Source organism: Hypoxylon fragiforme, assembly GCF_022984875.1.
Source record: "Hypoxylon fragiforme strain CBS 206.31 chromosome Unknown GGS25scaffold_8, whole genome shotgun sequence".
Classification (NCBI taxonomy): Eukaryota; Fungi; Ascomycota; class Sordariomycetes; order Xylariales; family Hypoxylaceae; genus Hypoxylon; species Hypoxylon fragiforme.
In genome coordinates, this window is record NW_026054763.1 from 1748422 (window position 1) to 1765230 (window position 16809).

At 46.3% G+C, this 16809-nt stretch overlaps 3 protein-coding genes across 3 annotated transcripts; 1 reads left to right on the forward strand and 2 right to left on the reverse strand.

Moving 5' to 3' along the window:
- Positions 1–470: 470 nt before the first annotated feature.
- GGS25DRAFT_417945 (uncharacterized protein) lies at positions 471–4487 on the reverse strand. Its single transcript, XM_049258538.1, has 2 exons — positions 3959–4487; positions 471–3899 (listed from the first exon to the last, which is right to left on the reverse strand). The coding sequence occupies exons 1-2, from the start codon at positions 4375–4377 to the stop codon at positions 803–805; spliced, it is 3516 nt and encodes a 1171-aa protein (XP_049113938.1). The 5' UTR covers positions 4378–4487; the 3' UTR covers positions 471–802.
- A 6386-nt stretch (positions 4488–10873) lies between these two features.
- GGS25DRAFT_418022 (uncharacterized protein) lies at positions 10874–12044 on the reverse strand. Its single transcript, XM_049258539.1, has 3 exons — positions 11544–12044; positions 11152–11388; positions 10874–10877 (listed from the first exon to the last, which is right to left on the reverse strand). Exons 1-2 carry the CDS (start codon positions 11624–11626, stop codon positions 11187–11189), a joined length of 285 nt encoding a protein of 94 aa, XP_049113939.1. The 5' UTR covers positions 11627–12044; the 3' UTR covers positions 10874–10877; positions 11152–11186.
- Positions 12045–13570: 1526 nt separating this feature from the next.
- On the forward strand, positions 13571–16682 carry GGS25DRAFT_418071 (PLC-like phosphodiesterase). The gene is made up of 3 exons (XM_049258540.1): positions 13571–13771; positions 13883–15855; positions 16311–16682. The coding sequence occupies exons 1-3, from the start codon at positions 13760–13762 to the stop codon at positions 16489–16491; spliced, it is 2166 nt and encodes a 721-aa protein (XP_049113940.1). The 5' UTR covers positions 13571–13759; the 3' UTR covers positions 16492–16682.
- Positions 16683–16809: the final 127 nt, after the last annotated feature.

Here is a 16809-nt window from a genome sequence, read left to right on the forward strand (position 1 = left end):
AAAAAATCATAGGTAATCGTAGTAGATATACTAAAACTACCTAATTCACTCTTACCGAAGATCCCCCCCTTTTCTCCCATGCTTACCCACCTACACACCAATATGCCAAAGGCAAATCAACCTACCCTTTAGATAATTAGCATCTACACAAAATCTACGTTATCACAAGGCACCACTTAATTTAGGACCAGAGTAGCAGTACCTGCGTTTCGATATGTTCCTTGTTACTAAATGTACGGAGTTTCAGCATGAGCAGCAGCAGCAACTAACTACATAGTAATCGTACCTACGTCTGTGAACCCGAGCCGCCTATGTAAACAGAAAAAGAGAGAAAAAAAAAGGGAAAAAGGACAGCAGCCCTATTTCCGATGGGGTATAGAATGCAATGCACGTTTTGTCAAATTTGTTGGTATCATTTTTTCCGCATTGCGGCACAGAAAAATCCCTTTGTCGCCTCCGTTTGACCTTTGCCTGATGTCATAAAAGTGTTGCCCGTTATCATCCAGAATCGAAAACACCACCACTTCTTCTGTCTCGTAAAAAATCCCCTCAAATTGTCTTCCTACTCCTCTTTCCTAATCTAACCCCTTCTGTATCGTAAAGGAAATCTCAGAATGCTTGAGAATAATGATAACAAGACGAGTGGCCGAGTATCGTGGGATGACCTGGTATATGCGGCCATAAATCAAAACGCCAAGAATGCAGTGTGATGAGTAAAGACATAAGGAAAAGTTGGGAATGCATTCCCATGCAGAATAATAAGTGTCTCTAGAATACGGGTTGAGAAAATGTGTCGTGTAGGTTATCTCCATATTGGGACGTTTCGGTAGGCGGGTGAGTTGTAAGAATGAAGAACCCGATAGGGCATGGGATTACCGTGTTGATCCAAACTCCTATGTCGCGAATGACGTCGAGGAGGCTGTGCAGGATATCGGACGGGCTGGTCCCATCGCTCATCCATCTGCTTTGGCATCGACATCGATCGGCCGCTCCAAGGATCGGTGACGACTGCCTGCCCATTGCGAGACAATGATGGATAGGGACCATTATCCCGAATGCTACTATTCTGCGGTATGAGATTGTACTCATCATAACTAGATTGGCGGTGCAGTGATGGAAGGTTTGGCTGTGAGTGATGACGATGTTGAAAGAAATTTGGTCCGGTAGTTGCTGAGCTCTGTTGGCTAGATTGACTTGCGAATGAACTCCGACGGCTGAGATCTGCCGATGGTTGTGGAGATGGCCGTGGGGATGGCCGTGGAGACGGTCGTGGAGACGGTCGTGGAGACGGTCGTGGAGATGGAGAAGGACCACGGCCTACCTGAACATTCCAGTTCCGTGCTCGGGGATCTACGAATTCTGCTTGAAAGCTTCCACCCCCAGCACCCCCAGGCATAGCATGCATATTAGTATAGCGATGGTTTTGCATATGAGGCTGGCCGTGGAAGCTCTCCCGGCTAGCTCTCTTAGACATTATAATATGGCCTGCAGTGTGACTAGGAATATTATCGCTTCTTGAGTTGCCATCCCTGCTTCCTTGACGGGAGTATGGTGGCTGTCCTGACTGCCCCGACTGCCCCGACTGCCCTATGCTTTCTGGCGGGGTCGATCGAGACCTCGCAGGTGAAGGGACTCGTAGAGAGCCAAGGTTCCGAGTCCTCATGCTCACTGGGGGAGGGCTTTTTGAGAACCTCAGATTCGAAGCAGGTTGTGCAAGTTCGAGGGAAGTCGTAGAGTGGGATCTACGTTTAGCAAAATCATAGCTATGTCCAGCAGCAGGATATGTCATTTCCAAGCCCCCCCTCTCGCGACTTGACGTAGTATTTGACCTGGTTTGACGAGTGGCAGGCATGGAATGCCTTACTGGCTGGTGTTCCGCGGCAAGGCGGGTATCTCCATTGGTCGTTCCGTTTGTGCTATGGCGGAATGTAGATTGAACCATCTTTACATTCCCTCCAGAACTTCCCGCATCTAACCTTGATTGTGTAGTAGAGTTCTCTCCTCCGCTAGAACTTCTATATCGAGTAGGTACAGGCTTACGAGGAATCGGTTTCTTGAGGCCAGCGAGATAGGCAGCGCGAGCATGGGTTGATTTAATAGGTGAAAGCGGAGAAACCTGCTTCCTTTCTATAACCCTAATTTGGCCACCTGAGCTCTTCGGAGACAAGTCTTCATCTTGAAGCAATTCGGCGCTTCCTACACTCAGTATGGTTCCAAGCGTCTCCCTACTAGCCGCAGACTTCAATGCTAGTCTCCTGAATGAACTATGTGACAATCTCGCGCGTGCCTGAAGTTTTGCGTGCATATCTCCCGAGACAGCAGGCACAGTTATGTGCTCCGTGGGATGTGTATCATGGACAGACAGCGGCGTCCGACCTCCACTTAAAAACCTCTGAAGTCTACCGGGCTTACGAAAGCCGCTGGTGATGGTTAGGGTGGAATTAGACACGTTCGGATTACGTAAAGATGTCTGATGAGATTTGATGAAGCTGATGGCCTGGTTTCGCGAACTGGTCGTAGATGAATGCCTATTTGCCATATGATCGCGATTCGAAGACTCTGACAGTTTAGGAACTTGCCGAAATGAAGGAATCGGATCACCTGGTGTCATTGGGCTGGTGGGAGCCACACGACGAACGTCTTTTGTAGGGACAGGTGGAGGTGACATCCTATTGGCTGGCTTAGCAGTAATAGGGGACTTAATGGTCTGACTGGTAAGTTGACTCTCGTTAACACACTCGTTTTGCGTCATACTAGGATTTTCCTCGATCTCAACCTCCCTAGTTAAAATTCGGTCTTTCTCGGGAACCGGAGGCCTCAAGGACAACGAACGGAGGGAGACGCTGGAGCTGTAGCCCGAGTCTGCCTTCGATAGGGTTGCATGTGAACATTCAGATGCGGGACTTGCAATACCGCTATCTGACCTATTAATTTCCTTCGAATTTCCCCCCTCTGAAGTAATATTGAGGCGTGGGATCTGAGATTTTGCATTCGTGTCGATTCGCACATCCAGAATTTCGATTGGCGGAAATTCATTCGCCTCGTCGTCAATGTCAAAGAGTCTGTCTTCTGCAGCCGTATGTTTACTGGTCACTTCGAACTGCGGTTCTGACACTATCGTATCATTGAGAATTTCCGGGCTAGGTTGATGCTCAGGCATGAAAGGGAAGGATGTTGGAGACTGGGTAAAGCGTCTCAAGTATGTTGCATCCGGATAAAAGCTTTCAGCTGAGTTTTGGCCATTCTCAATATTTTGTACTACATCCTTGTTCGGTGTGGTGCTCCAGGACTCGATTATGGTCGTTCCAAAATTGAACTCTGCCGGCTTTTCTATTGGCAATTCTTTAACCTCTTTGCCTTTGATATCAAGCTTAGAATCACGCATAGGGCTCCGGGCGGGGCTTCCATTTGTGATGCGAAGAGTGCCAAGCTTGAAAGCGCCTGTTTGCATATATTCCGCTTCGCATGGAGTGAGGGCACGGGGGACAGGATCTATGTTGGTCAACGTAAGACCAGCTGCACTAGCTCCCATTGAATCCATAGATTCTCGGCGGGCAGGAGTCGAAGGAAGGCTGTATCTTGTCTGCGGTTTCGAAGCGGTTGTGTCGACCTGTACATCACGGGTAGCGATTCCAGGAGTCATCAGAGATCTTCTTCGCATTGGAGTATAAAGTGATACATCCGAATTAGTTCGAGGTATCGAGGCTGTTGATTCGGGAAATGATGGTCGTCGGCCCCTAAAATCGCCTCGCATCGCTTCAGCAATATGCTTTTGATTCTCAGAGACTACTGAACCGTTTTCATGAGACGGCTCTTCGACGAGATTCAATAGTCGCTTAGCTTCGTACGAGCTAGAATCATAATTAAATGATGTTCGCGAACCGTTTGACGACAAATTCCTAAAGCGTTATATTAGTTTACATTGCTCCAAGTCAGTCGATTAAAGTAATTAACACACCCGTGCATGGGAACTTGACCGTAATGGTAAGCTTCATCGGGCCCATTTCTCAACGAATTTTCTCTGGTTGACCATTGCGATTCTTGGGGGGCCGATGTATCGACGCTACTGCTTCTATGGTGGGAATTGAGTGACCGTTTTGAGGTATTGGAACGAAAGAGCCTCCTCGATAAGCGCCTGACAGGTTCAAATTCTCTCTTGCAGCTTGAGGCGGACGCAGGAGCCGCGGCGTCTGTCGTCGGAAGTATTGGCGACGTCACAGAGGATGAAGTGTGAGAAACGGAGGGCCGCCTGGCCGAATTCAACGCGGCACTAGGGCTTAACAGGCCAGCTGCCGTAGGGTTGCTCGTCTTGGGTTTGGATAGCTTCTGTGTTGTTCGCTGGCCCTTCGAAGACTCTGCGGAAACGGAGTTTCCCATAATGTCGGGAGAGGGCAAAGCCGAAAGGCCGGCACGATGAGAATACTATACGATCATTGATATTTCTATGCCGGATCCTTCAACCCAAATATTAGTGAGTGGTTAACAAACCTTGGATATCACACAGCAAGGTGGAATAGGCAGGTAGAATTCTAGAAATTCTAAATATCCTAAGAGTATGTGGTGGGGTATGAGACTGGTATTATAATAATAAGGTAGTATGAAACTATTCCTGGGGTGCAAGGCTACATTTGTGAAGACAGGCCCGATTATTGGCCTATTCATGAAGCTGGAGGTTGGGAGGGGATGCGGGATGGGTGGACAAATAAGGATTCATATGTATGCGTTCTTGAACATCATACCCCAGCTTATCCATCTCGTCCAGATGCGGCATGTATCTAGGAGACCTTGTTGGGGGAGAGCAAAGCAGGGGGTGGTTGTGAGAGAGGAGCATTGTGAGGAACGTTGTGAAGTACATAGTAACTGACCGAGTACATACCTACTTACACACCGAGACGAAACGAATGCGGCAGCATTACTTAAAAGATGCTGCTTTATTCACGTCTATGGTTAGGAGAGAAGATCAACTACACCCATAACCACACGTAGCATGCAGGCAAAGCAGGCAAAGCAGGTAAAAACAAGAGACAGAAGACAAAGACCAAGAACAGGAACAGGAACAGAAGAGAAAAGCCGTGTACGCCAACTTATTCTTGTTGGTGGTGGAGGTTGTGTACACCTACATATACCTATCCATACGTAGGTATGGTGGAGTTACTAGTAGTATGTATGGCTATGTGGCTGTACGGGCTGTATCATGTATGGTGAGAAGGAAAATCAAATAATAATAAGAGGTGAGAGAAAGAAGATAGACTGGAACGATTGGAACAGTTGGAACAGCTGGAACAGTTGGAACAGTTGAGCTGGGAACGTCGGTTAGTTATTGGTACTCCTAGTAGTTCATAATATGGATGTTCAAGTTAGATCCAGTCACAATTGAGCAATACACCTGGGCACTCAATCAAAATAATAATAGTACAATTGAGTTGTACAATACATACATACATCTGAAGATACAATATGTACATGTAATGGTATCACCTATTGGTAGTAGTACTAACCTAGGCAGTTTAGCCCATACTCATAATAGTAAATTCAGTAACTAGTCCTTGCCCGTCCTTGCCCAGTAGGTAGGCCAATAGACCAGTAGGCTGCAACGAGAGATGCGGGTCTCGAGTTGTTGACGCAGGAGAAACCTGTATTGTTGGAACTTGATCTTTTAAAATGGGCAATCGAGATCCAAAAGAATTTAAAGACAAGACCTAAACGTTACTTCTTCGCGGCAACTGAGACGCCCAACTATCCCAACCCAACTTCCTTAACTGTACATTAATAGCTAATAGGTCGAGTACCTCAGTACCTACCCTAGGTAGGGTAGAGTACATAAAATTAGTAGCTCCTAAGTAACTTTCCCATGTTTTTTCCCCCATGCAAAGTAGCGGAAATTAGCAGCCGCCCAACACCTGCTTAAGTCTGTAGGTATTGTACGAAGTGTGTACGAAGTTTGTACATGGCAGTATGCGAAAGTCACCTTATTAGTACATCAATGTACCTAGGTATGAGAGGTTCGCCCCACCAGCTGCTCCAGTAGCTGTCTGATCTCCATACCCCTGTAATCTCCATTCCTTCCACTCTGGACCGGAATAGACCTGTTCTGGACAAGCCAAAGACGAACTCATCGACACGTACATACATTTCAGCAGAGGCGGGCAAATTTGAATATCACCAAGATCCATCCACATGCGAGGGGTTGCGGAGCTCTGATGGTCCAGGCTCAAGCTATCTGCCTACCTAGCTAGTAGGCAGTTAAAATAGGTAATTAATACCTCTACCTATCCAACTCTAACCGAAATCAAGCTATCTATCCGAGGACGTAGAACAATGAAATCTATCAAGCTTATCCTTGTCTGTCTAGGTCTAGGTACCTAGTATAAACAGAAATTAGTCTAGTATGTAAGCTATGTTGAAGGTTAAAAGTAAGTATGTACATGTAGTACTACATACTACTGTCTAGTACATACATAGTATGCATAGTATTGCATGAACAACAAAGAGTCTTGTACGTCAAGATAGATTCCCATTCGTGGATTCCGTTTTCTAAAGCTCCTTAAAAGACTTCTTAAGCTTCAGAAGAGTTCTTCGCTTACAACTTCTCGTTGCTTTCGTCATGATATTATCATCACAGAGCAAAATACTACCTGGCAGTCCAGTGAGTAAACCCGTCCCCGGACCATGGTCCTACTAAATTGCAATTGGCTACCTGGGGTAGTTATATTTTATACACATCAATGCTATCAAGCTTCGAGGCATGCATACAAAGTCAAAAAGAGTTAAAGGTTACATACATGTGTATATACATGTGTATATGTAAGCGGTATTAAGCAGTTCTAACTTCTAACCCCCGAGATCATCTAATGAGCCGGAACTCAAACCTTCCAGACTGCCAAAACTGGCAGGGGACAAGGGTTATAAACAGGGGACACCGCTCCAAATACTCCGGCCCTGCATTTTAATTCTTCAAGTTTGAACAGTTGAATTATGTACATACGTATGTACATGTAAACTTCATGAACTTGACTCATGTCTCGGTACATATCTTGATTCTTAACTATCTCATCTAACCAATCATCTAATTATTAATCAATACCTTTTTTAAGTTACTAACCTAGACCTTCTTCTTTCCCCACACGGCTTTATTTACATACAACATTGAACAACATACTACATACCTATCGTCAAACCAAGGTCAAAATTAAGGACGTCACTTGTTCTGTTCAATATTGTTAAAGTGAGAAAGAAGAAAAAAGATTGAATACGCGTGGCGCGTTCAAACATACGGATGTTTTCGTGTCCAACCTAATACTTATTAGGTATAGAGTATCTTGTTCAGCTTGAAGCTTCAATTCTTTTAGTCGAGAACGCCCAGCTTTACCTAACGACCTAACTGCCTCTCCGGCTCTCCAGCTCTCCAGCTCTACAGCTCTACAGCTCTACAGCTCTACAGCTCTACAGCTCTATCAAATAGGCTCTTTGCCCTTTTCGCTCCATTCAAAACTACTGCAGCTCGGATGCCGCAACGCTGTAAACGTAATTCCACCCCGCTTAGTTCCTGACCAGAATCTCCAAATATCAGGAAACGATGATTGATTCGGTCTTTGGTTTCTTGAAACCTCCACTCTTGTCAACGAATTACATGCCTATGTATGCAAGCTGTCTGACGATGATAGCGAATACCTGACACCGCTTTCTCTACAACGACCAACTGTTTCATGCACGTCGTTATCGTTTGCTAAAGGTGACGCAAGAAATTGCACTTATACATCCTAGTTACGAGATACTTGTCTCGGATATCTACGACTACTACTGGTCTACTAGTATGTATATACGAAGTAGGTAGGAAATATCGAAAGCGAAGGCGGTCAACGAAAGCCCGAAGCTCAAGCCAGTCTTGATATGACTAAATTAGATGCTCTCAGCCCTTTGCATCCGTCGATCGAAAAATAAGGGATATCTTGAAAACTCATCCACATACATAGCACTGCCAAAGCTTACGAGTAAACTTACACCACCCTTGGTGCAGATCGCTGATCAACCCTCCACTGAGAAAACCCAAGACCATCAGACCGTGAAATCATTTTTCTTCTCCCTTCGCCACCACTCGTTCTTGTGCCATTGTGCCACTGCATGTCCTGTGCATACCCCGTGCGTGCATGCTCTTACGCAAGCTTCAATGGAACCCCACGAAACGAAACCATGCGGCTGATCCAACTTTATTAATCTGTGTCGAGCAGGCGAGCTGAATTGGAGACGCGTGCGCAGGGAAAAGCTGCAAGTCAATATGTCCTTATGTCCCACGATGTCTGCTTTTCTGAGCCGAGGTGCCTCACGAATGAGAACATTGAAAAGTTACACCGCGTTCTTTCATACACATGCAGGTTTAAGATGTGTAACCACGTTACTCATATGACGACCTCCTCAACAAATGTCCATGCGAGACGATAACCTAGTGTGTAAGTTTGACCCAGGACAGCCGAGAAGGTTGTTACCCAACAGCCGCCATCGAACGATAGTTCCCAGTATCTTTGCCTCAATCCACCATGTTCTCGGAGGTCCATGGCCGAGATATCAAAATACCAGATGCGAGAATTAGATAGCGCTAACCCCGCGGCGTTGTTGAAAAGCCCACGAGTACATATATTCTTCAAAGTCGTCAGCGTTTGATAAGGTTGTGAAACAACAGTTCTCCTAAGATCAACGTCGCACTATCTACGTCTCGCATCAGCTAGACACCCCTCATCTCTTTTGTTTACAACTGTCTAGTTTTCTGATAGGGTAGGCTGTGGCTAGTTCGATGTTTCCTGATCACCATCTCCACAGCGGCAACGAAAGTTAGATCCGATCCGGAACTATGGCATCACGAAGCCGCTAGCCTTTAGGACTTGAGCTAGTTACATAAGGTTAATATAACTTACTCGAAGCTTGATACACCATACGATGGGCTATTCACCGAGAATTAGTACAGTCCGGTTCAGCTCGGTAGAAATCATGTTGACTAGGTAACCATCCTATGCTGCCTATGCAGTAGTGTACTTCTTTGGGACAATCCCAAGCTTCCTCGGCTTCTGAATATAGACGAGATAGGTGTTTGTTTGCGCCACAAGACACCGGCCCTCCGGCTTCTGTCCCCGCTCCATCCTGTCTTACATAGCTGTTTGTGGTGTTCAGATGATCAGAGCTCAGAAAAGACTGCACCGACGACGAAGCTCTGCAGCGTCAATAGATGTCTTTGGGAAATGTCTCATATGCCGCGCACTTGTTATCTATCTATCTGACTTCGGTCTAAAGCAGACGGCCGAAATGAGGCAGCAGTGAACCGGAATAACAAAGCCAAGAAAAAATATCGTGAGCATTGAATGCTTAGGTAGGTATCCAAACCCTTTATCATTCCCCGAACACTCATTTTCTCCGCGGTAGTAGCGCATCTTTCTAGCCAGCTCCCACGGATCAGAATAGATCATCGGACATCCGCAGGTACAATATCATCACTTTACTCACAAAGACTACTACATAGGTTACTATCTTGTAAAGTAATAGGACCTGGTGGAGATATCGTATTGGAACAAGACAAAGAGGTTGAAATCATCACTTCTAAAACAACAATCCATATGAAAAGAGAAACTACTTTATAGATCATTCATCAACGTCCGTCCGCTCACTCCTCCTGTCAGGGCATACCGCTACACCAAAAGGTGAATGATTTATCGCATTAAATGTCTCTAGTTTATATCAGTATATCTGATGACTCCTACAAGAAACGCCTCACACGGAGGAGTGAACTACACATCTGCGGGCCTGTTCGAAGATCCAATGCTTCAGAAAGTTCTACCTTGGCCAGTTAGCACAACGGAGGCCAATCTACGAGAAACATCGTCACGCCCCTAAGTAAGCCTCGAGTGAGAACTCTCAATTGCCAATTATCAGGATCGGCCGCCTCAGTCAAGCCCCCAATTGACTGATCTCTCGGTATCAGCCAGCGACCTTTATATCATTCAAGCCAATTTATACGTGCCTGTCTCGCAACTACTACATCCCAGATATCATTAACGTGTTGCCAAAGCAATGCAAAAGCAACCTTGGAATAAATATCCTTTCCTTTTTGCAATTGTCTTGCTATATGTATACCTACCTAAGCTTTCTCATAAAGTATTTAAGGTTACGAAGCTATTAATACTTACTTGCCCATCGACCACTTAACGGCTCATGCTGACAACTCAAGCACCGACCTACCTTGGCCCCGTGGTACGTAGTTATTTATATTTATGGCCGTTTCGACTACCTACGCCACCAGCGCCTGCGACGGAGTCTTATCCATTGTTTGAAGTTAACCAAAGTACTATTTCCATGGCCCCCCCTTAGCGTGCTTCAGCTCATCATGAAACGGGATGGTATTGGCAGGATCGTTACTCGAGATTCTTACTTGATGCTGTCTTCACTGGTTCTACCTTACTTCACACTTACCTAACCTAGGTACTTTGGGCACCTGTCTGCCTATGTAAGGTAGTAGGTCAGATACTAGGTATGTAAGGGTCACAAACCCAAGGCAAGATATTCCGTTTACCAAGTCGCCATCACAATCATGATAAAAACACACAACGGAATCACGAATTTCGATCCAATGACAGCACAGCACGTTGAATCCTTTCAGCACCGAGCCTGGAAAGGCGTTATGGTGGTGGCGTGAAGCTACTAGGCGGACTATATCGTTGACATATATGCTATGACATTTTACCTAGGTAGGTACATAAGACATGTTCAATGTGAAGGGGTTCAATGCTATTGAAGCGCCTCATCAAGCCATTGATGTCATTATTAGGCCTTTTTTTTTCTTTTTTTCTGTTGCATGTTCTGTTCCTGCCCAAGGTTGAGTTATTCGGGATCGCCTAAGTATATGATATTTGTTAGAAAAGTGTCACTATGCCAATGATAGAGTACTGGCAAGTACGTGCAAGTATCTTAGATACGAATACTTGCGCGGTATATTTTGTAACAATATTCGACATAATATTGTTGTTACCTTGATAATGGACATCCCCACATTGTAGATGCAGTATAAGCCCCCTTTACTAAGCACTACTTAGCTCATGTAGCTAGGCACTTGAGTAGGTATTTGACAAACGGGCGCATGGCGAGCAGACATACATAAAGCTTACTTACCTTCCTAGTAGCTAGGTATGTAATGTAGTCCAGGTTCATTCACCAATGACATACGTGCAGCCCTGTCCGCCGATCCAGACTTCGTGGACGCGGCCGGCGCCGACGTCGATGCGGTCACCGACGGTGTACGTCTCCTTCCCGGGACTGGGGTCCTGGGGGTACGTGATGGTGAGCTGGCCGTCGAGGATCAGATGCGTTGTCAGGCCAGCGTGGGAATGTGGCCGGTAGTGCGCATTGCTGTATTCTGGGGTATCAGTCTACGTTTTGCCTCCCCTGCCGAAAAAAAAACTCTTCCATTGTCATCTTTTTATTTTCTTTGGGCAAGGCAAAATGAGGGGATGGGAAGGATAGAGAGAGAGGCTAGGTAAGGTAGAGATGGGATGGGCACTGACGGGCCATCAGTCCATGTGAAGACATGGTTAAAGCCCCACGATCGCACTTCTGCTTCGTGGTCCTTGTGAGCCTGGGACGACATGATGATGTTTTTTGCTCTGCATCGATGAGCGTGGGGAAGGTAGAAAAGGAATTGATTTGCCAGCACAGCCTTTGGCCGATATTTGACAGACGGGACAACGACGATGGGCGTTCACTTAGGCGGCGTGGCTGTGTTTCTTTTATTTTCTTTAAGGTTGAAGTTGGGGTTGGTTGGGTATTATGGTAAGTTACTTGTACTTGTTCGTTTACAAGTTGCAAGTGTTCAGTGTTCGAAGTTCTTCATTGGATGGTTCATGACGTCGTTTCGGTAAACCTTGTGGTTATTACCTAGTACATTATATCCCTGCGGGAAGGAGAAACGGGAAGCGGGAAGCGGGAAGAAAAAGTAATAAGGCAATAGTACTATCTAGGTGCACGTGGGTAATTCAAGTTGCCCGTACCTGACCGTCCTGACGGCCCTGAGTTTTGACTATCAGATAATTGATGCTTGCGCCTTCCATTCATCTGCAAGTACAATACATTGGTTGCCGACTGGGGCGCAGTTTAGACTTTGCCGGCATCTTCCAATAGCATTCCATTTTAGGTATCTTAAAGGATCATTGGATCATGATTTATTCTAACTAGTTATTTTTTATTCTATTTCCATTCATCACGTCGATCAATTGATCCACCATTCGATTTATGCTAATAATTATCATCCCATTACCTCGGCGCAATACATAGTACATCATATTTGATTGATAGTACGCAAAATAAGTCAGCTTGATATTGTATATTGCTACCTTGAGCTCTCTCCATTCGACACCTGAAAGGCACACCTACATGGAATATGTGATAATATTGATGCAGGCAGCAAAGTCTTGTCTAACTTAGATGTTTTCAGCTGTCCCACGAAGATCGGAATAATCGAATGATATTGTCCCAAGAAGTGGAGATGGATCGCTAGTGGACGGTGGACCATTTACTTGCATTGCTGGGGCATTCCTCCCACTCTGCCACCTCCAGCTGTCTTCCACTAGTTATCATGTCTGTCATCAATGGGGGCCAATGGATATCAACCCAGGCAGCCAGACAGTCCGACAGACCATGCTTCGCCGCGTCCCCAAATGCATTGTGCAGACATAGGCCACGGCCACGGCTGACTTTAGTCCTTAGATGAGCCCGGCAATAGCGGTCTAGATTGATTGCTCGTTAAGAAATTGCATGTTCTGACTTGATTGAATTACATACATACATGCATCTTGCCTTGTCTTACGTTGTTTTTTTATCTTTGATTTTCCTCCTCCCTCTTTTTTTTATTTATATGTCCTATCCTCATCTCGAATATTCCACCCCTGAAAGTCAAATAGCCTTTCTTTCAACCCACGAGGCTCCGCTGCTAATTAACAATTAGTGGTGGGTGATCCAAGACACGCAGGGCCCAGTTGGTTGGTACAGCCCTACGAGTGGTAGCTTTTGGACCAGGGATCGACTCGTCTTGAAACGGCCGGATTGGTTCTATTTTCTACCCATCTGTCAACGTTGCTAGGTACAAACCTACAGTATCTACCTACCTAGGTGACAGCACTGACAGGTCCTGACACCTCCAGGGGCTAAATAGGTATTATTACATATTACCTATCTAGGTGCCTACCTAACCGTTAATAGCCATTGCCAACATTAAAACATTAGACCTGGTATCTACAGCGGGGCCGCTTGAAGCTTGTTCTTGCTGGGATGAGGCTGCATGCTGCTCAGAGCTGAACTTGACCCCGGACTGACTTAAACTTGGACGTTTCTTGCATTTATCTTTCATTTCCTGATCGCGTCACTCCCTGCTGGACTGTCTCACTTTACATAGCTTTACCTATTTACCTATTTACCTATTTACCTATTCATCATTTACACCTACCTACTTACTATACTACACAAAATATTGTTCATTCTTAATTTGTTTCAGCCACTTGGCATACCTATCAGTATCTCTTCACTTATTCACCTATACGCTTACAACATCTCAATATTCAAAACTCACAATTATGTTTGCCTAAACCTATATATTCCTTCTCATCCAATCCGAGAATCTCTGCTGAACCTAATGGTCTTCTACGACCCCTTTTCGTTGCTCCCTTAGAGCATAAAGGACATAGCGAAAGCGATCAAGGGACTCAACTAGTTCGGTTTATTTATTTCGATGTGCGTCAGTGTAAGTCAGCAGAAAAAGCTATTTGCTATGGTGTATGGAAAAGGAGACGGGCACTTTTTGGGCGTGGTCCAGCACAGGCTTGGAAACATAGGCTAACAGCCAGTTTGGCAGATGCGGAAACGACCAAGCAATCCGGTACCGACTCGCGCGATCACGATTCGGCGTCGTCTCACTCTTAATTCCGAGCTTGGGACCAATTCCATAAAAGCACTTAAACGGGCAATTGCTTTAGCATCATTCATCACACCAACCGTGGTACACTTCCAAGGTGGAAAAGAGGTCTACCTAAGCGCTGCCATTCAAAAACATCTACGAAAACTCTACGATTCGTTATGCCGAACCCCCACCGTGCTGACGCGTGACGCCTTTGCCAACTTCCTGGAGGTTAGCCAGGGTGAAGATGCTCCGTCAGAGTCACTAACGGAGGAAAGATATAAATTCGAACAGTTTCTCGAGACGTGGTGGCTCCAATTCGGCCTTGATGTGCAGAAGCCAGCTCGCAACGAGTTGAAGGATCTCTCAAAACCTATAAGCAACTACTTCATCAGTAGCAGTCACAACACATACCTGTCTGGTAACCAGCTGTCTGGCCGGAGCACTGCAGATGCCTATAGGCGCGTGCTCAGAAGGGGATGTAGGTGTGTTGAGATAGATGTATGGGATGGGAATTCGCAAAGCTCGACCCCTGAGCGCCCGAGGGCCACGTCTTCGAGGGCTGGTTCAAAATTTGAGCACAGTCGGCACCTCTCCGGGGGAAGCCTACACACCGTGGCGGCTCAGCTTAAGGGCGCAGTGGAAGAGACGATTGAGAAAACGCGGCATAGATTAGGCGTCGATAAGATGCACAGCCATAGCCCACGATGCAGCAAGTCGGAGTTATCACCGCCGCCGTTCGGTCGGGAACTTGGTGCCGACTTCGACCCAGATTCTCTTGCTCATAAGCTTGATGCGGACCGATCCTCAATACGATCTAGACCCTCTTTACCTCCAGATGAACCCATCGTGATGCACGGCTATACCTTTACTGCACCTGTTGGATTTCGCGAAGTTTGTAAGGCAATTCGCGAGGTTGCCTTTGAGACGACAAGTCTACCGATTATAGTCAGCTTAGAAGTCCACGCCGATCAAGAACAACAAGAGAGCATGGTGCAGATCATGAAGGAAGAGTGGGCTGGCCTATTGGTCGACAAGCCGCATGACAATTGCCCAAATGGTCGAATGCCAAAGTTGGAGGAATTGCTCAACAAGATCCTAGTCAAGGTCAAAAGGGCTTCATCCTCGCTAGAAAGTTCAACCATGTCAACATTATCCCCTAACTCTACAATCGACGAAGAGATGTCTGCGTCTGGATCAGAAGACGATAGACCCATCCTCCCGAACGGCGCCAAGAAGCCAAAGGTGCCCATATGTGAAAACCTCAGCGCCCTTGCCATATATACCCATAGTGAGCACTTCACTAACTTCGAATCGCCGGCCGCTAAAACCCCTTCACATATATTCTCGATCAGTGAGAATAGGATTTTGGAACTCGTGAATTCGAAATATCATGAGCTATTTTCCCACAATCGTCATTTCTTCATGCGTGCCTATCCCAAAGGTCTTCGGTTTGATTCGTCGAACCTGGATCCTTCCAAGTTTTGGCGGAAAGGTGTGCAAATGGTGGCTATGAACTGGCAATCATGGGATGAGGGCATGATGCTCAATGAAGCCATGTTTTCGGGCGAGCATGGTTGGGTCCTGAAGCCGCCAGGCTACCTTAGCGAGGACACATCGATAGACCGAGACATCCCCCATCGCACACTCGATTTGGTCATCACAGTACTTGCAGGTCAACATATCCCTCTCCCTGAGGGTTATGTCAGCAGTTACTCGAGGTCTTTGAGGCCTATGGTAAAATGTGAATTGCACATGGAGAAACTGGAAGAACGACTTGCTGGCTCTACCGAGAACATCCGGATGCGAGAATTTGACTACAAACAGAAGACGGGAGCTGGCAAGACGGACCACCCAGATTACAGCGGCGTTAAGAACGAACTGCATTTCTTGGGTATCCAGCGAGTTGTAGAACAGCTCAGCTTTGTCAGGTAAGATATCTCTTTTCCTTCCTTTTCTTTTTCTTTCGTATCCCTTCTTTCCCGATGTATCCCCTTGCAACGTACTCCTTCAATACGACTTCCTTCGGATGCCCACATCACCGGATCCGAACCGTCGGGTTTTCATTACGACGTGCATGACCAATAGGCCACGTGTTGCGAGCCGGGAAGAAGCCGGCGGCTGAACCTACATGTGCAACAATCCGTCCACCGACGGAAACGAAGCGGTATACGATACCATGTCGATACCTGTCATATTTTCTAGCGGGACCAAGCCGGGATATAGAGCAGCCAGGTTTCCGACTTTGAGACTTTCTTCCCAGCCGCCCATACTTTCCTAGTATCTCCTTTGTTATTCTTGTACCATACGGGTTCTCTGCCCCGGTCTCATTGGAGATCCCGATTTGTCATGGAACCCTTAGCTTACGAATTATTTCTCTATACAGGTTCAAGGTCGAGGACGATGTGCCACGGCTCGTGTCACTGAAAAGTGACCCCTCGTCCGGTTGGGCATGCATCCGTCTTGACCGTCTAGCGACGGGTTACCGCTTTGTTAACTTGCTAGACGCTCATGGCAACAAGACCAACGGTGTTCTCCTGATTCGCGTGGTCAAAAACTTCCATTGATCAAATCTCGTATGTGTGGGCGAGGTCGGAGACGATGAAAAAAAAAGGAACCAGCTGCCGTTTTCCGTACCCAGTTGCGTGTCATCGAAGCGGTGATCCACGGCTGCTTGCCGTGCATGACTGCATATATACAAAGTCACGACTCTTGCCGACCTATCCGTCTTGTTCCTTTTCTTGAATACTAAGTCACTCATCATTTCACTATACCAACCACCATCCATCCATCCAACATATTCATGTATTTTTACCACTGTCAGGGGGCGGGTCATGCAGGAAGCCGGCGAAAAAAAGTTAGGCAGTTTTGTGTAGGGGAAAACA